General features: G+C 44.0%; 1 protein-coding gene across 2 annotated transcripts in view; it reads left to right on the top strand.

The window, feature by feature from the left end:
• Window positions 1-27,924, top strand: part of LOC308336761 (receptor-type tyrosine-protein phosphatase mu-like) — a 141,056-nt gene that overhangs the window by 4,467 nt on the left and 108,665 nt on the right. For both annotated transcript variants that reach the window (XM_080794301.1, XM_080794300.1), the window contains exon 2: window positions 25,340-25,450. In XM_080794301.1, the coding sequence (XP_080650427.1) occupies window positions 25,340-25,450 (111 nt within the window). The remainder of the gene's footprint in view (window positions 1-25,339; window positions 25,451-27,924) is intronic.

Here is a 27,924-nt window from a genome sequence, read left to right as displayed (position 1 = left end):
TACATTTAGGTGCTTCAGGTACTTCAGGTCAGTGTTTTGAGCTGCGGTAGTCTAGTTTGAATGGATTACATTTAGAGGAATTTAGTGGAAGCCGACTTTAGGTTGACCTAATTACCTTTTCCTGCCTTTCTGTCTTTCCCTGTCTTTCCCTTCCTGTCTCTCTCTCTCCCTCTCCGCTCTCTCTCTCTCTCTCTCTCTCTCTCTCTCTCTCTCTCTCTCTCGCTCTCTCTCTCTCTCTCATCATAATACTGTTCAGTAACAACTCTTACATATTTTCAAGTCAGAGTTAAGACCTATACACATCCCCCCCCCCCGTGTGTGTGTGTGTGTGTGTGTGTGTGTGTGTGTGTGTGTGTGTGTGTGTGTGTGTGTGTGTGTGTGAGTGTGTGTGTGTGTGTGTGTGTGTGTGTGTGTGTGCCGCATGTGTCAGACAGCACATTCTTTTATGAGTGTGTAACGGTTGCTTCAAAGCAAATCTCTCAACGTAAAACACACATATAATTATGCACACACGTTTCCAACATGTTAACCAGTCTACGACTAATTTAGTGAAATAGCCAATCTGCAAGTGCAAGCTCACAACGATATAAGCTTAAATGTTGGAAATGTCTTAAGTCATGATTTTTTGTAGCATGTTTACAATTTTTGACAATCAAGGCCTCAAGCCTACTTTGTGATCTTTGGTGGCCCGTGGCCCCAACCCCAGGTTTGGCAACACAGAGTTAGGAGACGGGCGTTTTGTAATTGCAGAGGGTCTAGCGCTGTAGCTCTGTAATGTGATTGGTCTGGTAATGTGTATGTCACATGTCAGGGGGAGGAGTGCAGATTGTATAACATTCTCCCAAATGTATTCTTGGTTGATGATGAGATTAAGTTGTGTCATACTTTTTGAGTTAATTTTAAATGCGCTGAAAGCAATGTTTTTAGGTGTTTCTCTCTTTTTTTTTTTGTTAAGGTAAAACTCTACACCGTTTGGTATTTATAGTGTTAAGTAACAGGGGTATCCTCAGTCATTAGAGATGTCCCGATACCATTCTATTCAGACCAAGTACAGGGGTATCCTCAGACCTCATGGGCTCCATTTTCCTCACCGCTAAACCCCTTATCCCTAAACTTATTTGCCTTTCTTTTTTTTTTTTACTATTTTGCAAAACATTTTTGAATAGTTAAAATGGCCAGTCTACAAGCTCACAATGTTTCAATGTAGAGATTGGCTAGTTGAACTACCGTATATTACCAATTAACAGCCCATGCGCAAATAACCGCCCAGCTTCTTATAACAGCCCGGGGTCCGAATCGATTTTGCATATTAACGGCCCGGGCTACTATTTGGTAATATACGGTATTCAAAAATGTTTTTCAAAATAGTAAAAAAAGGCAAAGAAGTTGCTGGAGCCCTAAGTCTCCAGCTCATTAATTAACAGAAAATACGTTTTTGTCCAATGTCATCCAATCAGGAAAGAGAACCATTTATCAGTTTAAATTTATAGTGTTTGTTTGTTTATGTATTTATTTATTGTTTCATCACTTCCAGTTTTATGTATGAGTTCTTACTTCTGATGGGATGAAATTCTGACCTGACAACGTATTTTCTGTTTAATAAAGAGCTGGAGAGACATGCCCTGTTACTGACAAACTCTACAGCAATGATTACTATCTATCAGAAGAATATTACAGTACTGGTAATGTTACTGACAAACTCTACAGCAATGATTACTATCTATCAGAAGAATATTACAGTAATGTTACTGACAAACTCTACAGCAATGATTACTATCTATCAGAAGAATATTACAGTAATGTTACTGACAAACTCTACAGCAATGATTACTATCTATCAGAAGAATATTACAGTAATGTTACTGACAAACTCTACAGCAATGATTACTATCTATCAGAAGAATATTACAGTACTGGTAATGAAGCACATATATCTTGCTCTCGACATGGAGCCACTGACTGGCCTGTCTAATTTGATTTGATGTTGTCAGTGAAGGAGGAGGCAGATTCATTGCAGGCTCTGGTGGGTAAGAGTTCAGAGGTCTACTCTACTGACACAGGAGGGTTTGTTAGCCTGTCCACAGTACTCACATTTTCATGTAGAAAAAGTTACAAGTAAAAGTCCGCGATACAACGTTTTTACTATCGTAAAAGTACACAAGTAGGCTATTGGTATCAAAATGTACTTAAAGTACCAGAAGTAGAAAGTACTCATTGTTCAGAATGTCCAATTTCACACGTTTTCAATTGTAAAAAAAAAGTATTAAAATATTTTGTAGCAGATCTACAAACATCACAATGCATAGTGAGTTGCATTGTGGCGCGGAGTAAAAGTATTGGAGTAAAAGTATAATATTTTTCCATGTGGAGTGGAGTGAATTGGAAATACTCAAAATAAATTCAAATACCTCAAATTTGTGCTCAAGTACAGCACTTGAGTAAATATACTTACTTTCCATCACTTTGCATTATTCTGTCAATTATATCAGAGAAGGAGCGCTTTGCATTCCTCTGTTCCAAACGATAAATTGCAGCTGTAGGGTGGAAAACGTGTATGTCCAAAACTATTTCTGTTGATAAAAAGTTTAAATATGGAGATACAAGAAATGTAAAGCCCGTTTTTCTTTATAACCATCATGGTTAATAAGGAGATTTTAATCTGCCTGTGAAGCAGAGGGTTTTATCCCGGCTCCTCCTGGGTTAGTGACAGTGTCAGAGTGTCCTTGGGCAAGACACTGAACTCCTACCTGCTCCGGATAAGAGTGTTTTGGTGCCTCGCAAACATGGCTTCCTCTGTCGTCGGTGCATGAATGTAAGCCACATTACACTGGTGCTGAATAAGTGCAGCATGCATGCGTGTATAACTTAAATTGCATAATGCATAATTGTATTTATTTTTGTGGAATAATATTAGAAAAGGTCACACATTCATTATAATTATATACATTGCCGGTATATCCATTCATGCATTTAAGGGCATCATAAACATCTGTTTATGGATGTGATGGTGGCATGTGTTTATGGATGTATGTGTTTATGGATGTGATGGAGGCATGTGATTGTCTTTTATATTTTATTATTGGGGAATTTATTATATACTAATACATACATGTTTTTTTAAATGTTCTTTTGTGGCTTTTGCCTTTATTTTATATTTTTTATGGAGGGACAGACAGTAGGCTGACAGCAAATGGGGAGAGATATGGGGGGAAGACATGCAGTAAAGGCCGTCGGGATCGGGAGTCGAACCCGCGGCACACTGCCAGACTGGATTACCAGCCAAGGTGCCTGGACCACTGAGCCATGGCCCAGGCCATACATATTTTAATGTATTTTGCGATTTGTTTGGTGTTTTTATAAGGCTGCTACCTTGGCCAAGTCTGCCTTGTGAAATGGATTTCTGGCCTCAGCGGGACTTCCTGGTAATATACAGGTCAAAGCAATGAATAGTATTTCATAATTCAGTCATAATGTTTGTAAAAGCTTTCCTTGGCTTTAACACAGTGACTAATACAACAATTAACACAGTAATTAACACCGTAATTAGGTGAACTATAGGGGAACACAAACGTGAACATAGAGGTTTTGTATGCTGCCCTGTGAGTGGAAAAACACAATCACTGCGGCTGGCTGCTGGTGTGAATTTGGCATCACTCCCCTGTCTCTGTCTAGTTTCCTCTCTATCTCTGTCTCTGTCTCTGTCTCTGTTTCTCTGCCTGCCTGCCTGCCTGCCTGCCTGTCTGTCTGTCTGTCTGCCTGCCTGCCTGTCTGCCTGCCTGCCTGTCTGCCTGCCTGCCTGCCTGTCTGTCTGTCTGTCTGTCTGTCTGTCTGTCTGTCTGTCTGTCTGTCTGTCTGTCTGTCTGTCTGTCTGTCTGTCTGTCCAGATGTATCTGGTCGCACCCATTTCCTTCCATCTATTCAATAGAGCTCTGCCCCCCCCCCCCCCCCCCACACACACACACCCCAGTTACACATGAACTCTTGTAGCCTACAGTAACAGTCGACTTTTACCTCCCATAGTAGAATAATGTAGTATACTAGATGAACTTAAAGTCGCAGTAAAATTATGTTTCTGGTCATTTTATCTTGAAGTTGAATGGAAACAAGACTGCAAGGGCTTTTTTCCGGTGATCCCATTGGACGTGTGTTTGACTGTACCTTTGCTGTACCGATTACATTTCTGTTTGACTGTACCCTGTACTGATTACATTTTCAATCAAGTTGTCACAAGAGCCAGGTCATAACGCAAGTAATCAATCAATCAAGCCAGTCTGAAATGGCCTCACAACCAATCAGAAGGTCCCATCCCTTCAGGCTATGGAACGGTGGAATCTCACTCACTGCAGCTGTGTGTGGCTGCTGTGGCAGAATGCTAGCGTTTGAAGCCTGCTGCAGGCTGACGCTGCCCAAGGGAGAGAGAGACGGGCGGCCAATGTGAAGCTTGTTTGTCACTAAGCTAGACTAAGTCAGAGCCATTGAGTAAGACAGAGTTACGACAACTCCGTTCACTTCATGGGGACAGGCTCTTCTACATAGACTTCTATTGGTTTTCCCCTTTAAAAGGGACAACCGGAAGTTTACGGAATGCATTGGAGTCTATGGGCTCGCGCGAGTACTGTACATGAACCATGTGACGAGGCAGCTTTCTGCCCCCTCAATGTCGTAACTCTGTCTTACTCTATGGCTCTGGACTAAGTAGTCGGAGAGGCTTTAATATTGTCGTTATCAGCCAGAGTGCGGGAGTCTATCCGTCAGTTTAGTGCTTATTTCTAATCTAGAATGTTCATATCACAGACAGTGTGCTGATTATGTTTAAAATGAGCAATACACATCTGGGTCTAGATCCAATTGAAGCTTGTGACCTTGTATCTCATCCTGGCTTGTGAGCTTGTAGATCTAATTGAAACGTACAGTTTGTGAGATCTCACTGAATTGTTAGACACTAGAGTTGCTTAAAGCACTGAGTAATGAGGCGAGTTTCAGGAGCAACCAGGAAGATCACATCCTACATCAGTGTGTTTATTAGAATCCTGAGAAACAAGACTTTTTCTACAAAAAAGAAAAAAAATCACGGATTCTTTTTTTGTTTTTGGTCCTGAGATCTTCATCAGGTCATCTGATTCCGGTCTGATGAATCCTGAGTTCCCAGAACTCCCAGAACTTAAGTACTACCTTCTGACTGAGCAGAGCCAACAATTACTGTAGGTCCTGAGTTTCCTCATGTGAAACTGAGCCGTAGCGTATTGGAAACACATCCAGAAAGATTGAGGGCACGATTCAGTTCGCTTCGTTTTTGAGAGCCATTAAAAGATTGTTTCTTTTAAGATGACTTGACGGAGGTCTCAGGATTTGCATTTGTGTGTGTGGTTGTGTGTGTGTGTGTGTGTGTGTGTGTGTGCGTGTGGTTGTGTGTGTGTGTGTGTGTGGTTGTGTGTGTGTGTGTGTGGGGTAGTTTTCTTTGTTCTGCTACCTTTGCTATAATCCTGGCATTGCAAGGACCTGATCCTAGATCAGTGCATTGGTGTGTTGAACTTGACATCAAAGGATCTGTTTCTAGACCAGTGGATCGGTGTGTTTGTTGAACTTGACATTAAAGGATTTGATCATCATAGATCAGCGGCTCAGTATCCTGACCGTAATGGAACTGATCCTGGATCAGTGTGTTTGTTTCCAGAAACAAAAGGCTGACTAGAAACACCTGGAAGTCACTGATGACCCCATGTGTCGCTGATTCAGGAGTTTACTGTTCCACTGAAAACTGGCTTAGTGTGTGTGTGTGTGTGTGTGTGTGTGTGTGTGTGTGCGCGCATGTGTGTGTGCACGCACGGGCGGGCCTAGTGCTGAGTTAACAGAAGTATTCTAATTAACGACGCTGTATCGGAGAAACACTCTTGCGCTCGCACGTGCACACACACACACACACACACACACACTCTGTCTCTGTCTCTCTTTCTACACTAGGGATGCGCCTTTTTGCGAAGAAATCATTAATCAATAGTTGGTTTACCTTATCGATCGATCACCAATTAACTGATAAGTCCACAATTTTCCTTGGACTCAGAATTGAGTATTACTAGTACAAAACGCGCGCACGCGCACACACATGCATGCGCGCACGTACACGCGCGCGCGCGCACGCGCTCGAGCACATGTCATATTTGATGGAACACCTGTCCGAAGTCATGCTCTGTTGCCATGGTTATCAGGGCGAGCAGGGCCATCTTGGGGTGGTTTGTAACACATAAACACACACACACACACACACACACACACACACACACACACACACACTGAGTTTTAAGCGCATGCACATTTGACCTCAAGATGTTTGTTTGTTTGATAGACTGAGCAGTTTCTAAAACCAGATATAGAGCATATCTCTTCCACTCCCGGTGGCCTGTGTAAGGCGTGCCAGGTGATGTAGCCACCAGGACGCGTATGTGTGGCGCCCCCTATGGGCAGAAGTGAAGGCAGCTTTGGAGGTGCATTCTAGCAGAACTGGGCATTATACTTTGCAGAGGTTTAAAAAAAATGATGGACTACTAAGTAGTATTTACTATAGGGATGTGCCGGTGAGACATTTTGTCCGATATCGATATCCGATCATATAATGAATTGCTGTTATGGCCGATTACCGATATTTACAGATGACGATATGATCTCATTCTGTATATATATATATATATTTTTTTTTTTTAATAATTGAATCCATTCTGAAAAATACATGTAACAGGGTGTCTGCACTGCAGCCTTAGGAAAGTCAGATTTCACTTTTTAATACCTTTATATTTAATATTGTGAGCTTGTAGATCTGTGAAAGCTGTTACTTTGGGCTTGTTTATCAGATTGAATAATCGAACCGATGCCGATTAATCTAAAAACAACTAGAATCGGCCGATACCGAGATGTGTTTGCCGATTAATCTCCCGTCACTAGTATTTACTGAAATCAGAGGTAATAATAATAATAAGTAACATAATACTCTTACCAGCTTCAAAACAATTCCATTAAACTGCTTTTTATATATGAATAAAAGTATTATGCAGCATTGATGCCTTTTGGCCCGACCCTCCACAATATTACCATATTGTGGAGGGTACCATGCACACACACACTACTCTCTCCATTACTGTCAACCTGCATCTGTGTCTCTCCACAGGAGACGACAATGTCTCCTCTCCTCTTCTCTCCTCCTGGAAAGTTCAGTTTAACTCCCACCGTGTGTGTGTGTATGTGTGTGTGTGTGTGTGTGTGTGTGTGTGTGTGCGCACGCGTGCATGCGCGTGTGTATCTCCAATCATATGACTTTCCCTGTACTTGTTTTTAAGCCAATTTAACCTTTCAGCTTGGACACGCACGCACGCACACACTCACACACACACACACACACACACACACACACACACACACACACACACACACACACACACACACACACACACACACACACACGGTGGGAGTTGACAGTATCACTGTGATCACTCACTGCTGGGAGCTGTAATACCGTTAAAGGTTACTGCGTGTGTGCGTGCGAGCATGCGTGCGTGCGTGCGTGTGCGCGGGCCAATTCATAGTCCAGACATGGCATACAAAGACCGGACTCCACACACAGCCTAAAATGATGCAGTAGACTCAGTTTCTGTGACCATCTGCACCCATACACTTTACATTCCTGAAACTTTCACCTCAACATCAGTGCTGAATCAATTAGTATTGATTATTTTTTGTGTTCCTATACGTTTACCTATATTGGAAATATGCATTTTCACATTGAGTGCCATCTGGTGGACCAAAGTGGTGGTGCTTGGGTGCCGGGTGATTTCAGGCTATTCCACGATGACTTGCGTCCGGTTTTGGCTTCCATCTTGGATGCTCAAGTATTAGCATTAATTCTACCGAGCTAAAATAAGGCCAATCCTTACGCCAATGTTCCAATCGCCGTCACCGGATAATCAGAAATGACCTCCGAACATTGGCGAATAGTTCAAAACCATGGATAGCAGTCTAGTTTCCGAGAAAAGAGCGTGCAAAGGCCGCCACTAAAACAGAAGCTAATGGCTATGGAGAAACACCGTGCATAGCAACCGGTGTTGAAACATAAATTTTTGACTACACAAATATGGTCCTTGGCCTGTGACAACATGTTTTCAGATGGGAGTCTGCAGACAAATACTGACCGGTCACTTATAATGAGCAGACTTGTATGGACAGTTCTGCGTCTGATTATAGCCTGTTAACGAGTAGGCCTACTGTTGATTTTCCAATTACATCTGAAGGCAGCATCGCTGCAATAAGCTAACATGCATACATGCATGCATACATGAATGCATGAATGCATGGAATGCATGCATACAGACAGACAGACAGACAGACAGACAGACAGACAGACAGACAGACAGACGTTTTGTAACCTACTCATTGAGTGGAACACATCTCCTGAAAGGGCAGGAAAAATAGTGCACATTGAACTTATGACAGCAACACACACACACACACACACACACACACACACGCGCACATGTGTGTTTAATCCCTGTCCAGAGATGTCATGCTGATTAGAGATCTGGGTCTAATCCCCGATCATATTCATACATCTTTGAGTGTGTGTGTGTGTGTGTGTGTGTGTGTGTGTGTGTGTGTGTGTGTGTGTGTGTGTGTGTGTGTGTGTGTGTGTGTGTGTGTGTGTGTGTGTGTGTGTGTGTGTGTGTGTGTGTGTGTGTGTGTGTGTGTGTGTGTGTGTGTGTGTGTGTGTGTGTGTGTGTGTGTGTGTGTGTGTGTGTGTGTGTGTGTATCTTGAGACATCTTAAAAAGCAAGTTTTCTGAGGATTAGTGTGTGTGTGCGTGCGTGTGTTTGCGTGTGCGTTTGTATGAGAAAGAGAGAGACATGCTGGACAGCGATGCTAATCTTCAGACATGAAGATAATAATGTATTTAATGTGAGGAATGTCTTGGATTAAAGGAAGATATTTCTAATCCGTCCACAGATGACAGCGGGGATTACAGCAATATCTCCACATGACCGATAAACCATCTTCACCATGTGTCCCCAAACTCTGATTACAAGCAAACATTAAGATCCCACAGTGGCCCTCAGTCACAGTCTCCTGACTTGAACCCAAATCTCTGGTGGGATTTGAAGAAAGCCTTTTGCGAAACGCAAACCCGAGAATATTAATGAACTGGAGGCCTTTGCAGATAAAGGAGGATTTGACTAAGATTCCTCATGAATGCTGGTATCTGCCAAGAGCTGCTATCACAGTACAAGGATGTTCTACTGTCATGGCACGTGTCATATTCCGTATTCCTGTTGTGTTTTAGCTTGTGCTTCTCGTTCTAGTTTCAGTTTTAGCGTTTTAATTCACTTTTCGGTTGGGATAATTTGAAGTAATGTTGTATTCCTTGGTTTGATTGTTGTTGGGTTCACGGTTCACCTGCATGCATGTTAGTTCCTTAACTTCCTTGGGTATTTATATCCCACTGTTCCCAGCCTTTCCTTTCTAGTTTGTACAACATTGTTACATGTGTTCTGTTTAGCTGCTGTTATTCCCAGCGTGTGCTTCCTAGCTTATTTTCTCAGTATATTCCTCGTGCTCCCAGTGTAGTATTTTGTGTATAGAGCACCAAAGACGTCATTTCCACATCCTACCGGGAGGTGGACGCTTTTCAGACATGCAGGGCATTAGTCCGACATTCATCCGTATGTTGGACTATAGCGTCTGCTCCCGTGCTTGCGGTTATGGTTAGGTTAGGTTAGGAGATGAGGTGGGTTGGTTATGGTTAGGTTAGGAGATGAGGTGGCTTGGTTATGGTTAGGTTAGGAGATGAGGTGGGTTGGTTATGGTTAGGTTAGGAGATGAGGTGGGTTGGTTATGGTTAGGTTAGGAGATGAGGTGGGTTGGTTATGGTTAGGTTAGGAGATGAGGTGGGTTGGTTATGGTTAGGTTAGGAGATGAGGTGGGTTGGTTATGGTTAGGTTAGGAGATGAGGTGGGTTGGTTATGGTTAGGTTAGGAGATGAGGTGGGTTGGTTATGGTTAGGTTAGGAGATGAGGTGGGTTGGTTATGGTTAGGTTAGGAGATGAGGTGGGTTATGGTTAGGTTAGGAGATGAGGTTGGTTGGTTATGGTTAGGTTAGGAGATGAGGTGGGTTATGGTTAGGTTAGGAGATGAGGTGGGTTGGTTATGGTTAGGTTAGGAGATGAGGTGGGTTGGTTATGGTTAGGTTAGGAGATGAGGTGGGTTGGTTATGGTTAGGTTAGGAGATGAGGTGGGTTGGTTATGGTTAGGTTAGGAGATGAGGTGGGTTGGTTATGGTTAGGTTAGGAGATGAGGTGGGTTGGTTATGGTTAGGTTAGGAGATGAGGTGGGTTATGGTTAGGTTAGGAGATGAGGTTGGTTGGTTATGGTTAGGTTAGGAGATGAGGTGGGTTATGGTTAGGTTAGGAGATGAGGTGGGTTGGTTATGGTTAGGTTAGGAGATGAGGTGGGTTGGTTATGGTTAGGTTAGGAGATGAGGTGGGTTGGTTATGGTTAGGTTAGGAGATGAGGTGGGTTGGTTATGGTTAGGTTAGGAGATGAGGTGGGTTGGTTATGGTTAGGTTAGGAGATGAGGTGGGTTGGTTATGGTTAGGTTAGGAGATGAGGTGGGTTGGTTATGGTTAGGTTAGGAGATGAGGTGGGTTGGTTATGGTTAGGTTAGGAGATGAGGTGGGTTGGTTATGGTTAGGTTAGGAGATGAGGTGGGTTGGTTATGGTTAGGTTAGGAGATGAGGTGGGTTGGTTATGGTTAGGTTAGGAGATGAGGTGGGTTGGTTATGGTTAGTTTAGGAGATGAGGTGGGTTGTCATTTGTCGGACCAATCACTTGTCTGAACTATACGTACTGCACCCGGTAGCTGGAGGACTTTTTTGTTTTAATATTGCGTCAAATAAGAACTGTGTTCCAAAAAAATAAACAAATGATTCCAGCGGTTTGACTCATATGAATATGAAGAATCAACTGACGGCGAGAAAACGCTAATGATTCCGCCGCCTAATTAGTTAACGATTCAATAGAAACAGACTGTGTGTGAAATATGAGTGACTGACTGTCGTAAACGATACAGAACCACCTCCCTGACAATATCACAGAGACACTTTGTTTATTTTCGGCTCATTTGAGACGATTTTAAGAAGACCCAATGTTATTCTCCATAGAGGAAAACCTCTGCGAAAGGGGGATGAACGAGTGACGAATAAACACTTCTGGACCTGCTCTTGACTGTCTACTGTCTACCCTCTCCTGACTCGCACTCCACAACAGACGCTTGTTGTCACGAAGGGGCTGCATATATCCTCTTGAGACCACCGTTGTATTTGAAAGTTGCATTTGTGTTGAATTTGGAGAACGCACTGAACTTTGTATAGTGCTGACGGATTTGGATATACATTTTGTAGTGAATTATGAATTACTTATAGTGTGATCTATTGTTCTATTAATATTAATCTCGTCTCGTATTTCCGTTGGAGAGGAGAAGAGACGCGCCGCGAGAACATTCCCGCAAAATTTAATAAAAAAAGTCTGATAAATATTTTATTAGGTTTTATACTTTTATCACTAATATTATCATAATTATTATGGTAATTACGGTGTAACCCCTCGGAGAGAGGCACAGATGAAAGATTTAAACACACCACAGGCTGTAATGAAAGCTCTCTCTCTCTGTGTGCGTGTGTGCAACGCGTGTGTGCACAGTTGCACATGTGTGCGTGAGAGAGAGAGAGAGAGAGAGAGAGAGAGAGAGAGAGAGAGAGAGGGGGAGACAGAGAGAGGGGGCAGGGGGGGGGGGCTTTAAAGACTTTACCCTGAAGCTGCTGCTTAACCTAAATTACTACAGTAAATATTCATACTTGCATTGTGTGTGTTTGTGTGTGTGTGTGTGTGTGTGTGTGTGTGTGTGTGTGCGTGTGTGTGTGTGCAGACTTATGTGCACATTGTAAATGTGAACTCATGAATCAATGAGTTCACGTCACAATTTTAACATTGCTAACATTGCTAATATTGCCAATAAATTATGGTAATCATCGTTAACGTTTGCATTGTAACTCAGTCACATTGATGTTGATGTGGTTGATCGCGCAATCGACCGTATACGTTCGTATAGCTACTCATCACAGCCGGCCACAGCGTCATTTCACTTACGCTACGAGAGTTTGATTTGAAAACGGCTTATTTGAACTCGGTCGGAGCTACACGTGCTTTAGCACTGAAGTGGGACGACGCTGCCGCTAGGGGGCATTTCTCCCCTGGTTTGTGGGGTTATTTTCGGTGTTGAAATCCCCACAGGGTATCTTAGATCGCCTCATATATGAAAGAACTGTGTTAGAAAGATAAACAAATCATTATCATCAAGTTAGTCCGTCACCCCCAGGCGCCTGTCATGTCCTCGTGACATCACGTGACATCATGTGACATCATCAGGAGATATTGATACGTCAGGCCCTATACCAGGGCCCTCATCAAACCCTGTTACACTCAAGAAACTGCCCCCGCTATGCCTCCCTTAAGCCCTAACCACACCAAAGGGTCACCATGCAACTCCATGGGTCCAAACGGTTCCAAAAAGGAGTTAGCGCTGAAACCGTCTTGACCCTTTGGTGTGGTTTGGGCCATCTGCCATCTGCCTCCCCATGCCAAAGTGCCAGCCCAGCAGTCTGCCGGTCTGTCACCCAGGCCCTTTAGGGCGAGGCCGATTCTCGGGCTCAGGCGTCTTGCTGGTTATATTAATGTTCTATGCCCGCTATAGGTGGTAGCATAAGCACAGCTAAGCCATGCCACCGTTCACTCCCCATTGTAACAACCCGCCGTTTCATTTCCGGGTTATCAGTGAGGTGCATGGGGGCTTTTGTTATGAGCAATGATCAGCACCACTCTGTAGGGAAACCAGTCATTAGATTGTGCATATATTCCTTTATGGAACATGAAAGCCAGGGTAAATGTTTACATGTCAATTCTGCCATGGCAGAATATGATAGTCTCTCTCATGTCCCCGTCAGAAGCACCATGCTGACCATTCTGGAGGGTCAATAGGGTTGAAGACCCCTCTGCAGGGCTATAACTGTCAGTCTTCTCCGCTTACGTGCACTAGCTGTGTGCACGTCAATATGGGACAGAGAGATCACTTCATATGTTCATTAGATTAATAGATTATCCAAGGTGATGATTGCTGGATCTGATCGCTTAATTGTGCAAGGGCCCCTGCCCTGCAGGGCACGTGCCCATAGGGTATATCGGGCCCTGAAAATCCATTGTTGGCTCTCATAATTTTCAGTCTGTATACTTCGGAGGTTGATGGTTGATGAACCCCCACAAACACTTCATTGTGAATAAGTTCTATATACTGTTTAGTGCAGCTTATACCAAATGAGTTGAAGCCTGGCTTCAAACGTGTCGTCTAGTTTACTTAATTTAAGTTTTAGTGTACATGAATGAGAAACAGATGAGGACTCACATTCCACCTGTACACTCTCAAAAGGATAAATGATCCTTGATGATTTTACTGTGTCATATGTCCTAGAACAGGGGTTCCCAAACTGTGGCGCGTGCACCCCTGGTGGTGCGCAGACGCCCTCTAGGGGGTGCGTGAGATGAAAAGGGTAATGGCGGTTTTATGGTTTTATCGAACGCCGCTGTCCCAGAAGGATGCGAGTGAAGTGCAAAGGGGAAGTCTCATGTTGTGGTGGCTGACCGATCAATCTGATCAATTAAACACTTAATTCCTAATCAATAACACACTGCTCTCTCTGATCAATTTAATCAATTAAGCACTTCATTTATAATCAATAACACACTACTCTCTCTCTCTCTCTGTGTGTGTCACACACACACACACACACACACACACACACACACACACACACACACACACACACACACACACACACACACACACAAACACACTCTCTCTCTCTCTCTCTGCGGGCCATTATTGCATCATTTCTCACTGTCTGCAGCATTTACGGGTTATGCACCAGAATAATGGGTCCAGACTCCATGCATTGCACACGTCCATGCACCAGGCTGTTATAGAGAAGAGAGTTGTCCAGGCTGTTTTAGGGAAGAGTCTAGGACGTGTGGAGCGTTGTCCAGGCTGTTTTAGGGAAGAGGGAAGAGTCTGGGACGTGTGGAGCGTTGTCCAGGCTGTTTTAGGGAAGAGGGAAGAGTCTAGGACGTGTGGAGCGTTGTCCAGGCTGTGTTAGGGAAGAGGGAAGAGTCTAGGACGTGTGGAGTGTTGTCCAGGCTGTTTGAGGGAAGAGTCTAGGACGTGTGGAGCGTTGTCCAGGCTGTTTTAGGGAAGAGGGAAGAGTCTAGGACGTGTGGAGCGTTGTCCAGGCTGTTTTAGGGAAGAGGGAAGAGTCTAGGACGTGTGGAGCGTTGTCCAGGCTGTTTTAGGGAAGAGGGAAGAGTCTAGGACGTGTGGAGTGTTCTCCAGGCTATGTTCTCGTTTTCAACTTCAGGGGTTTGACAGTTTTTTGGGTCACAATGTGTCTCCTAGTGTCCCTACCTGCGTGCGTGTGTGCGTGCGTGCGTGCGTGCGTGCAGGCAGGGACACTAGGAGACACATTGTGTGTGCGTGCGTGCATGGCTGTGTGTGTGTGTGTGCTGCTCATTTAGATTTCTGTTGTATTTCTGTGCTTGTGTGTGTGTGTGTGTATTTCTGTGCTTGTGTGTGTGTGTGTGTGTGTGTGTGTGTGTGTGTGGGTGTGTGTGTGTGTGTGTGTGGGTGTGTGTGTGTGTGTCCACTGTACGGGGTTAGGGTATTTGTGGCGCTGTGGTAACGGCCCCAGGCCATAACAGACCATAATATGTCACACTGCTGATTAATGGTTGGCCAAATGTATGTCAGAGTGTAACCGTGGGATACCAAGAAGCAGCACAGGGATTGGTCCATGTTAACAGAGGTTAAGAAACACAGAGAAAGTGAGAGAGAGACAGATTTTACAGATATTATGACACTGCTATGTTCTGTGTCTTGTCTGTGTTTAATGGCCGCCCACAATGCTTTTCCAATGGGAGTTACATGGATTGACCAAACATTTGTGTTTGATGGCTGTGTTCTGCCCATCGAACACAAATGTTTGGTCAAACCATTTGAGTCCCGTTGGAAAAGCATTGAGGCGTGCAGCCATCAAACACAGACAGAACACAGAACATGTGATTTATACGTGTGTATGAGGCCAATCAGTCCGCCCCGCATCCGAAACGGTAGAGAAATGACAGAGTTACCATGTGGGGGTCCCCAGGGGTGGGGGAGTTCCAGACCCCCAGGAACGCAGGCCCGGGGGGCCGGGCCGGTTCCGGAGTGCCGCCCTGCGTCCGAAACGGTTGAGAAATGACAGAGTTACCATGTGGGGGTCCCCAGGGGTGGGGGAGTTCCAGGCCCGGGGGGGGCGGGCCGGTTCCGGCGTGCCGCCCTGCGTCCGAAACGGTTGAGAAATGACAGAGTTACCGACCGTGTGCCGGTCCCTCTACTGTACTGTACTGTACCGTCACTGTACTGTACTGGCACACCCACAATCATCATATACAGTTAATATGTGCGTGTGTGTTTGGTGAAAAACAACCATGCTGTTTTCGTGCTCATACCCAGCCAGGCACCCACCCACCCAGCCAGCCACCCACCCACCCACACACATAGCTCCGTAAGGGAGTGGTTGCACCACTCAAAAACGTTCACTCTGAAATAATATATAATATTCAATATCTACAAGCTCGTAGCGCGGCACTCTCCGCACTATGAGCTTGTAGATCTGCTATTTTTCAATAGCTAAAGTATAAGATAATGGCGGTTTCAGTCCTGAATGGGTTGACCCATTCAAATCGGTTTAGTTTTTTCGTTTTTGGCTATGTAAAAATAGCAGATGTACAACTATCACTATTTAATCTGCTATTCATCTGTTTTAACAAAGCAAAAACAACACAAAGATATCACTTAAATTACCTTTGATTCCCCCTGTTTGTTTTGTAGTCAATCTTTCACTTTGATGAGAAAGAAAATCTTTATCAAATCGAAAATAAATAATAAATAAATATTCCCAGAAGAATGTTTAGAATACGTCTGATGAATCAAACCGGTTCAATTGTAATCTCTAATGTTGGAACATTCTATTGTACTGATAATCTCTGGATTAAGACGCAAACACAGTGTGAGAAAAATAAAAAGGAGAAGAAAGTAAGAGAACAATAGAGGAGATCTGAGCTGTCTTAACAATACATTAATATACAATACAATACAATTGTATGCGTGCGTGTGTGCGTGCATATGTGTGTGTCCATCTGTTGAGACAGAAGATTATTTAGAATTTTAATCAAAATTCACCTACATGTCTGTCTGTCAGACAGACAGACAGACAGACAGACAGACAGACAGACAGTGGAAAGCATGCATGATCTAGTTAAAAATGGGAAACATTTATTTGTGTATTATTGTTTCAAAACAATTGACTCACTCCTTCACTGGTGAAGGAACATGATAATTACGATGAACTCAAAGTAAAATGTAAATATTGAAGGTCCTACAGTATATATTTGTTTATTTAATAATTGCACAATTCAATGTACGTGGAGTGAATGCAACATCATAAATGTGGATATAGTATATGAATATATAATACATTTTTCCAAAGATGTATTTTGAGACAATGCAGACAAGAGACAAGTGTAAATCATTGTGTAAATCTTTCAAGACGTCTCCTTTTGCTTAGTATTTAGAGTCACGTAAGTCTATAAACTGTATAATCTATGCAAATGATGTCTCGCTTTTTATGCAAATTACATCAGATTTTATATGTAAATGACCGTATATCTCATTTCATGGCTCTGCTTCTCTATTTTAATATGAATTGAAAACAATAACTAAATGTTCCTGTTTGTGCTCACACTGTAAAAGAGCCCTTCTCAACCTGTGGTCCGGGGGCCGTTGGTGGGCCGTCGGGGTGTTGCAGTTTGGCCCCCAAAATATTGGCAATACATTAAGATTTTAATCATATAATAATGTTAATTCCATTGATCCATGTCAGAACACAGTCATCATTACGATGAACCCATTTTGGGTGGGAACCCCTGTTGGTGTTTATTATGTTATAAAAATAGCAGATCTACAAGATCATAGCGCACCACCGAGTGGCGTGCTATGAGCTTGTAGGTCTGCTATTTTTTTTTTAATTGTGAAAATATGTGCCCTCATCCAGAAAAGGTTGAGAACCACTACTTTACATCATCACAGACAAGACAGACAGACAGACAGACAGACATATACGAAGAGAGATGTAGACAGTGACAGCTACAGTAGATGACGTGTGTGCGTGCGCCGTGCATGTGTGTGTGTGTGTGTGTGTGTGTGTGTGTGTGACTGTGTGTGTGTGTGTGTGTGTGTGTGTGTGTGTGTGTGTGTGTGTGTGTGTGTGTGTGTGTGTGTGTGTGTGTGTGTGTGTGTGTGTGTGAGATGACAGATTAGGGCAGACAGGACACTCTCACACGTCCGATGGCCTTTTTACGTTTGTTTCTCACACACACACACACACACACACACACACACACACACACACACACGCAGTTGCGCACACACACACACACACACACACATCCTGCATGAGTAAACCGTGTTTTGACTTCAAATCAAATATTTTAACGGTGTTTTCCTGTGTGACACAAAGGACAATGTTTGTGTCTGACCCAGATCAGTTCTGTGTCACCACAAACACACTTTTAAGACAAAATGTCAACGGGCTGCAAGAGTTCATTTTGCTGATAAAAGTAATAGGTCTACATTATATAAATAAAAATAAACATTGATAATCAGCCAAAGAAACGCATACAGTCAGTGTATGTCCAAAAGCGTTATAATAAAATAACCTGTGTTCACACCAAACACGATAACTATAAGCTTGTATAGATCTGCTACTTTTGCTACCTTGCAATATCTTTTGGATCAATGAAAGCGTTCACACTGACAGCCATTCAAAAGCCATCTGGGACGCAAACTTGACACCCAGGCAGAAAGTTTCTTTGATGAGGACAAGCTAGCTTTCATTACCTCTTACTTACTTAATCCTCTTCGTGCTGGATAGCACATAAGGTCTTCATTACCTAATTACCTGTGTAATTAATAATTAGAGTCATGGTTATCCATGCAGTGTCTACTATTGAATGAGTCTTTCAGCCTCAGCGTGTGGGCTCTGACACAGCTGGACCGCTCAGTGTGTGTTTGGTGCTACCGTTTACAGAACGCACTGTAAGTCAGTGTGGATGCTCACATATTAATGACTGTTGTAGTTATTATCGTGCTCACTGTGAACAGCACTTTCCTACGGATCCGACGGCATTCCATTGCATGACTGGAGGTGTGAAATTCCTGCTTTTGTCTCCACCGTTGCCTCCGTGTCTGTTGTCTTTCCGCTAATAGAAATCATCCTCCGTCATTCGTGAGTGATATTGTGGTTAAACATTTTTTTTTCCAAGGGAGTAATATTGTAACGCTAAACTCTGGAACACATTGTTTTCCACAAGCATAACCGACGTTCATTCAGTCTGCTAATTCTGGTACTTACTGTACTACTCAGAGGAATGAACGTGCGTCCACTTTTTGTGCAATATTTTCACATTAGCATATTGACGTTTAAATGAATGACTTGATTGCAATCTTTGATCGAGTCATTTTCACCCAAATTGTTTCTGCTGATCTCAAGAAGCAGCCTCAATCTTGTCGTTCCACAAATAATGTGACGTTTATATTTAAAATAAACACAATCTATTTCATCAGGTCGTAAATGTACCAGACAGTTAACAACTTAACCTCTATACGTAGCCTACATAGACATCAAACTGTGGAAAATAGCTATACTCTACAAGGCTGCAGATCTGTTATTTTAGCAAAACTCGGTCGGTGAAGCGTGAAAAGGGACAACACGTCAGTGAACGATAGATCGTCTTGTCTCCTCATCTCTCCTCTCATCATCTCTCCTCTCTTGTCCTTGCCACGAGGACCAGTTGCCCAAGGGGAAATAAGTGGGAGTAGAGAGGAGTGTGTGTGTGTGTGTGTGTGTGTGTGTGTGTGTGTGAGTGTGTACCAGGCAGTGGCAGGGGTTTGAAGTGGGCAATTATTAATAATTAGCATACTATTGTAATACTGCCTTTAAGATGTGCCTGATAGATAGAAAAGCATGATAACTCTCTCTCTCCTCCCCTCTCTCCCTCCCAGAGGCACTAGGGTGGATGTTGTATAATTCATCAGTAGCCAGAGGCGAGTTAGCTAGCCGTGCTAATGCTAACGCCATTAACTCTCAATTAATGTTTATTCTACTGATCACTCAGCTGCTGGGAGAATTCACACGCACGCACACACATGCACACACACACACACACACACACACACACACACACGCACGCATGCACACACGCACACACGCACGCACACATGTGTGCACACACTCACACATGCACACAGTTCCAGATATATTCAGATTATTCCACATAACTTTGATGTCCTTGAGAGAGATAAATGTGTTATAGCTGTCTCCTCTACGGCAGCGGTTCTCCACATTTCAGGCTCTTGGCCGTGGTTTGCGACCCCAACATGCATGCACTGAACATGTTTTATTGTTCTACGTCCACCACAGCGTTCCATTCTCTGTCCGCACTCAGTGGAGTTTCCATGTTGTCATGTGATATTTTCTTAAACTTTCACGGAGCAAATTTGTGGCCTGGGAAGAGTAGATCCCCATGTCCATGTGCAGTCTGGAGCGCAGAGCCTATAATCCCTATTGTATATGTACAGTATATGGCTGCGTTATAACTGAAATATTACCATAGAAAACAGATTTAAAATAAAATAATATATATTCAGATTTCACTTTGAGCACATTCAGAAAAGCATCTGGCAACCCGTGCAAATTATTTGGCGGCGCTTCTGGGTGTCGCGACCCCCAGGTCGAGAACCACTGCTAAAGTTGCACATGCATGCACACACACACGCATGCATTGCATGCATTGCACGCACACACGCACACATACTCAGGAGGTAGAGCTGCCACCTGGGAATCGGAAGGTTGCTGGTCCAATCCCCTGCTCCTCCTGACGTGACCTTGATCAAGAGGTTGTTGCCTTGAATAGTTTCCTCTGCCGTGTGTGTGTGTGTGTGTGTGTGTGTGTGTGTGTGTGTGTGTGTGTGTGTGTGCGCGCATGTGTGTGTGTGTGTGCATGTGTGTGTGTGTGACGTGTGTGTGTCACACTTAATGTCATCACTTCTAACAAAAAAAGACACGTGCAAGAACCCACTCCCCCCACCACACTCAGATACGCACACACACACACACACACACACACACACACACACACACACACACACAGAGATGAGCGCACACACACTTCTCAGGGTGATTCTGGGGGCACTATGTCACATCTGATCTCATCCAATCGTTTTGTCAGTTTGAGGGGGTTAGCAACATGCTAACTGTTAGCTGGCAGCTAGGCTCTAAACATAGGTTACATCTCTCATTATTTCATATGCGCGCGCATGCACTCACACACCCACACACACACACACACATACACACACACACACACACACACACACACACACACACACACACACACACACACAGTGTGTGGGTTCTGACACCAGCTAATAACAGCCACATTAGACAAGGCTGATTACACAGGCTAATTGGACTGTGTGTGGATGTGTGTGTGTGTGTGTGTGTGTGTGTGTGTGTGTGTGTGTGTGTGTGTGTGTGTCTCTGTGTCTGTCTGTCTGTCTGTCTGTCTGTCCGCTCTGTATGGATAAGAAGTTAACAACCTACAAATTGAGTCGGCTCAAATTCTACTCCGCAGCGCTCGGCACGGCAACTTGCTCGCCTAAGCTCACTCGGTGTTGCCTATCATTGCGCAATACTGCTTGAGACTCTGTGCCTCCGACGTTTTAACCGGTTTTTTGGGACGGATTGTCAAAGAAGTCAACATACTGTAGGCTATATTTGAAACCCCCTTCAAGGTTTGATCTCTATCAAATCAGTGTTGGCCAGACAGACAGATGCAGAGACGCATTGTGAACTTGCAGATCTGCCGTGTAAATTGGCTATTTTTGCTCTCTTTTATACGAATCCATTATCTATTATTTTTCTATTGTTATCAATTAAATTGTATGGTTAGATTAACTGTTGCACCCAGGAGGCTAGGACACACACTGAAGTGTGTAAAGGGGGGGAGGGGGGGTAATTTAGTATCAGAGTAAATTTTGAATTGAGATATATTTAGATCACATTAGGTGACCTGAACCCTCGTCAACAAACAACATGCAGCCATGGCAACCATGACATTCCATCCATTTACATTCAAACTGGTTTCAATTCAGTTAGTGTTTACTTTGTGTGTCTGTGTGTGTGTGTGTGTGTGTGTGTGTGTGTGTGTGTGTGTGTGTGTGTGTGTGTGTGGGGTAGTAGTTAACATGCTCATGGTCACTCTACGTCAGAAAATACTGAACACAGACGTCCTGTGTTAGAGAGAGGGAGAGAGAGAGACACACACACACACACACACACACACACACACACACAAAGAGACAGAAAGAGAGACATATACAGGGAGATGAATGCGGGGAAAGTAAAGTAGATAACTGTGTGTGTGTGTGTGTGTGTGTGTGTGTGTGTGTGTGTGTGTGTGCGCGCGCATGTGCGTGCGTGCGTGTGCGTGCGTGTGTGTGCGCGCATGTGCGTGCGTGCGTGTGTATTCTCCAGAGATGGGCTGAAGGCTAATAGATTAGAGAGAAAGAAGGATTGACCCACAGCCCGTCAGACCAACCCCAAACACTCCAGCTAATCTGTAGACCACAGGGATGGACTAAATGTTATCACACCACTATGGACTCTATGGAAGGACTGATCTGTATAGCATAGGGATGGACTCAATGTTATCAGACCTCCATGGTGTATGGGTGTACGGATTGTCGTGGAGCTCTGTGCCTCGCAAAGCACAGTTTAAAAGTGGAGTCCTGCTGTGTAACTTTTCCAATTTGGCTCTATGCACAGAAGCCATTTTTGGAAAGACATTGTGGCTCTTCCATACTTCCAGCACAGTTCACCGATTATATACGATGTGTGTGTGGAATCGCAATTGAGAGTTGAGAATATGGTATCTATTTCAAAAGTGTGACGAATGGGCAACGTCGCCTGGGTTCCAGCGTCTCTGGTAGCCTGGGTTCAGTCTCTGGTAGCCTGGGTTCCAACGTTCGAGCACTAGTCCGACCGTTGTTCCCGCATGTTGGACTAATGCTCCGTCGGAATTACCATGGGATGCCAAGCAGGCTGGAACCCAGGCTATGGCCCTGCAGGCATATCTGTTAGGCTTGCTTCTGCACCAGTAGCAGACGAGAGGTTTACGGCTCCTCTCTTCACCACCCCGCGGGAGGAAGGGGGGTATCGACGGGCTCTGCCTGTCCGTACCAGACCAGATTTTTTATTTTATTTTAGTTTTCCTCATATAGGGCTCTATTTTGGTCCATGCTAAACCCGGTCGGCCTTCGACGCTATCCTACGGTGGTGCAGCAAGCTTTAGGATCACCATGTGCATCTCTGTGGTTCTTTGCATGGGAACAATCTGACATTGTTAAGGATTCCCCCATTATAAAAGGGAAGCTGGATTTGTATTTAAAAAACTATAAATATTTCACATCTTAAATGTATATGGTGATAAATAATATTTGATCTCCACATGATCTGCACATGATCTCCCAGATGTATAACTCTGGGAAATAAGGAACCTTAAGCAACACGTGACAATGCTGCAAAGTGCATCAGTGCTGAGAGAGAGAGAGAGAGAGAGAGAGAGAGAGAGAGAGAGAGAGAGGGAGAGGGAGAGAGGGAGAGAGAGAGAGAGAGAGAGAGGATATGAGAACAAAAGAACAATTGTTGGTGTGTGTGTGTGTGTGTGTGTGTGTGTGTGTGTGTGTGTGTGTGCGCGCCTGTGCGGGTGTGTGTGTGTGCGTTTGGGTGCATTGATTGATGTGTTGTAAAGTTGAGCAGTGAACAGAGGCTGTGGATCGATAAAACACATTATGATTAATTACTCACTCTCTCTCACACACACGCACGCACGCACGCATGCACGCATGCATGCAAGCACACACACACACACACACACACACACACACACACACACACACACACACACAGGCATATATTGGGCCCTTTTCAACCTCTGTCCCTGCAGACAGGAAATGGCACAGTATGTGTTTCCTGTTGTTAGCCTGGAGAGAGGAAGAGGCTTAACGTTGTACTTCCTGTCACAACATTTCAATGGCAGATATCCTTCATGATTCACTCACGATGCACCGTTATGAAATGATTCTTTTCACACTACTAGAGCGGTGCAGGTTTTCAACCAGTTTTGACCACCAGTGGTCTTTGAGTGGGTTCCAGGTGGTCCCCGGCTAAATGGAGAGTTGGTACCAAATGAACCCTTACTAGATCTTATAAAATCTTAAAATAAGATCTTATAAAATCTTATAAAATAAAATGGACCCGTACAGGTCCATTTGGTCAAAAACAATACCAAATGATTTTTTTTTTTCAAAAGTCCCTAAAAGCCAGATCCCAATCACTTCCCATAAAAAAAACCCCCACCATGCGTGATTTCCATCAGCAATGCCTTATGACTAATCATGATTTCATTCAGCTGTGTGATTCCCATAACGCCACAAGCAGCTGATACTCATTATGCTGTTGGTTCTATTCTGCTATAGTCTAATATCCAAGATGACGTCGTCTTGACTTCCTTTACAAACTTTACAATCTGAATATATTGCAGTAACATGAAGTTACTTCAGAATCCGCACTCTCTCTCTCTCTCTCTCTCTCTCTCTCTCTCTCTGACATGGAACCTCTGTCCATTTCCTTGTTTATATAATCCTTGACCTGTGTCATAGTGTTGCACCTTGACACAGGTCAATTGCCCCCCCCCCCCCCCCCCCCCCCGCCGACAGTAATCTCGTTAGCCAAACCTTCCGTACCTCGTCATGTAAATTAGTTCGCTGCTTAGTAATCGAGCGCCGAAGTCCTGACATCACTCGCTCATCCCCTGGTTGTAAGCGGTTCGCAGAAGGTTTTCTCCATGTTGTAGAATAACATGGGGTCATCGTAAAATCGTCTCATAGAAGAATTGTGTTCCAAAAATAACCAAACTGTTTATACAGTATACAGCATAGACCAGTGGTCGATGGTTTCATATCCTGGTGTGACAAGTCATTCTTACAGTTAAATGTCACAGAAGATATGATCATCATCAGTCTTTAGAAAGACTCCTCCTAGTCCTGCTCCTACACTCATTAAGGGAACAGACATTTAAGTTGTAGAGAGCTACAAATACTTGGGCGTCGTTCTTGACAGCAAACTGCTTTGATTCTCATATTTCCTCTACATCAAAAAAGGTTCAGCAGCGTCTTCTTTTCGGAGGAAAATGCGTTCTTTTAATGCCTCATCTGTAATGATGACTGTTTTCTATTAGAAGTTTTATTTAATCTGTTCTTGTGTTTTGTATTGTTGCCTGGTACGGTAACCTGACCCTGGCTAACAATTAAGAACAGGCTCAGCAGTGGCCAGTAAGATTTCTGGTAGAACCCAAGCCCAACTCATAGACCTCTACAAGAGGCATATGTTTAAGAGAGCCTCCTCCGTCTTGGAGGTCTCTGATCACCCTCTTAGGTCTGCTTTTGAACTGTTGCCCTCAGGTCGTCGGCCGAGGCTGCCCACCACAAAGACTAATCGGTTCAAACTATCCTTTGTCCCGGCTGCTATGCAGCTGCTGAACAGCAGACAGCACTTTATGTTGGCCTCTTTGCACAGATTGCCCACTAATGCACTTTTGCTGACGCTGCTACTTTTGAATATAATGAATCTCTGTCTCTCTCTAGTGCCTGTTGGGATTTAGTCTTTTGTAATGAGTGTGTTGATTGTTGTTTGATGTATGTATTTTTACTATTACCTGGCTGCACACCAATTTCCCGCAAGGGACAATACAGTTAACCTTGAACCTTGAACCTTGTATTCTTCAAAAGATGGCTCACCGCAGATTCATTAACATCTTATAGCTATATGGTATTTTCTTGCCGTTTTAGAAGCGAAATGTTGTCAGAAATCATTAAGAGGCAAATAGAAGAAGAATAAGAAAGGAAAGATAGTGAACATAGTGTGTTGATCCCACGGCTCAGGAGGACGAGGTAGTGTTGATCCCACGGCTCAGAAGGATGAGGTACGATGAACATTATTGTTCTAATGTTGTTACTAATGTTGTTAAACGGTTGTATTCATCAGGTGCGTGCAGCAGTCAGTCAGACTGTGGATTCATTCAGTCCAAGGATGACGACTTTGACTGGGAACAGACGACGACCGACGCACAACAACACAACCCCTGGATGCCCTCAGGTCTGTCTGTCTGTCTGTCTGTCTGTCTGTCTGTCTGTCTGTCTGTCTGTCTGTCTGTCTGTCTGTCTGTCTGTCTGCCTGCCTGCCTGCCTGCCTGCCTGCCTGCCTCTCTCTGTCTCTCTCTATCTGACAGACTGCTATAATGGCACTGCAGGAACGTCACTTGCACTTAACGACCACCGTTCTCATATATCAGAGAAAACAAAAGACAGCAATATGCCAATTGTATTTATGTGTTATAGCTGTGTGTGTGTGTGTGTGTGTGTGTGTGTGTGTGTGTGTGTGCGTGTGCGTGTCACATGGATTCAGAGGTTAAGTCGCTGACGAATAGGAAGGCATTGCTCTTAAATCACCCAGCCAATCACGTGAGAGACAGAACCAGAGGATTAATTACACACACACACACACACACACACACACACACACACACACACACACACACACACACACACACACAGAGAGAGGAGGTGTGACCTCCTCTCTCCTTTAGACGTAATTTACCTCTACAACGGTGTGTGTGTGTGTGTGTGTGTGTGTGTGTGTGTGTGTGTGAGAGAGAGAGAGACTCTCCCGGGAGCAGAAGCTGTTTGCTCGATTGGCTACAATTAGTCACACACACACACACACACACACACACACACACACACACACACACACACACACACACGTGCGCGCCTCTAGTTCAATATCCTGTCTCTGATATGTGGAGAGGAGAGGAGCAGCGGACAGGATAGTAAATCTAACACCATTCTACTGGACACTCTCTATCTCACACGCACGCACACACACACACACACACACACACACACACACACACACACACACGGTACGACTGTTCGTTCTGTCTCATTATAAATTTCTCCTCTCTTCTCTTCTGTATTAAACATTGATTTACTCTCATGCTGTTGTTCACAACAAGCTGGGAATGTTATCAAATGACGAGAGAGAGAGACAGAGAGAGAGAGAGAGAGAGACAGACAGACAGACAGACAGACAGACAGACAGACAGACAGACAGACAGAGAGAGACACAGATAGAGAGAGAGCTACTGTATCAGATTGGTCATGGTCAACATACTGTAATGCGAGAGAAAACATTTTTTATATTATTTAGTGCTATTTTTGCACCTGAGAATCAGACCAGTTGAAGTGAAACACGCCTTCTCTCTGTTGAGCGCCCTGAGCCCACCCAGCTCACTGACATTGTAGTTCGTCATTGTCTTAGATATGCAAATTGATTACCTTTCGTCTTGTAATGTGTCATTGTCATTTCGTGTAAAGTGTCACTGTCCTCTATAGCTGTCATGTAAATTGACATTGTCCTATATGGCTGGTAGAGGAATCATTTACTGTGGCATTGTGTCATTGTATCTTTAACATTGAATGCGTCCTCTGTTTCGTGAAAGGATACAATTGATCCTCACTAATTACAGAAGACATTGCTGTCAGAAACCTTTTTCTAACGACTCAATCTGTGACAATAGGTTCTATGCACACAGAATAACTCTTCCTACTTCCCGGGGGCCCCTTTCCTACTTCCTTCCCAGGTGTTACCGATGATACTGATTAAGGCTCCGTTCCATTTAGTTTGCAGTGCTTCTTAAACTTCAAGGATATCAAGGACCCCCATAACAATTTGGCTGAATTTGTACTCTCAGAGATACACACCCGTATCATTTGGAACCCGCTCAAGGACACTGTGAGAACCATGTGGTATAGCAGAGTGTTTCCAGTGAGCCAACATGCACAATAGAGCACCCTGACTCTGTTTTACCAGAATGGAACAGTGCTATCACCAGGAACACCTGTGAAGGAAGTAAGGAAGGGACCAGGAAGAAGGCCGACTTATTCTGTTTTGCCCCCTTTCCGTCTGTCCGTTCGTCCGTCCGTCTGTTTTTCCGTCCGTCCGTGTATGTGTGTGTGTGTGTGTGTGTGTGTGTGTGTGTGTGTGTCCGTTCGTCCGTCTGTGAACAGCTAATCTCCGGCACCGTTGGCCGTGATTGTGAAACTGCGCGCGCACACACACACACACACACACACTCCCTTGATGCCAGAGCTGATCTGAAGGCTGAACAGGCTGAACTTTCAGATCAGTCTGTTACGCTAATCGGTACACATTATCTCTATGGTCATGTGGTCGAGACGGATGTGTCAGATTTTCAATATTCCATCCTGATTGGCCTAAAGAATAAATCTAAAGTTTGCAGGATTCCTCAAATCATGACCGCAGCGCCCAAGTGTCTGTGCAGTAACTTCATCAATATAATAACCTCAACCCTCAACACGTTTTATTCACCTCTGTAACGACTGGATTCATTCACCTCTGTAACGACTGGATTCATTCACCTCTGTAACGACTGGATTCATTCACCTCTGTAACGACTGGATTCATTCACCTCTGTAACGACTGGATTCATTCACCTCTGTAACGACTGGATTCATTCACCTCTGTAACGACTGGATCCATTCACCTCT

This window comes from Protomyctophum bolini (genome assembly GCF_963924005.1).
Source record: "Protomyctophum bolini genome assembly, chromosome: 21".
Classification (NCBI taxonomy): domain Eukaryota; kingdom Metazoa; phylum Chordata; class Actinopteri; order Myctophiformes; family Myctophidae; genus Protomyctophum; species Protomyctophum bolini.
Note: the sequence above shows the minus strand (reverse complement) of the source record. Positions and strands in the feature narration are given on the sequence as shown.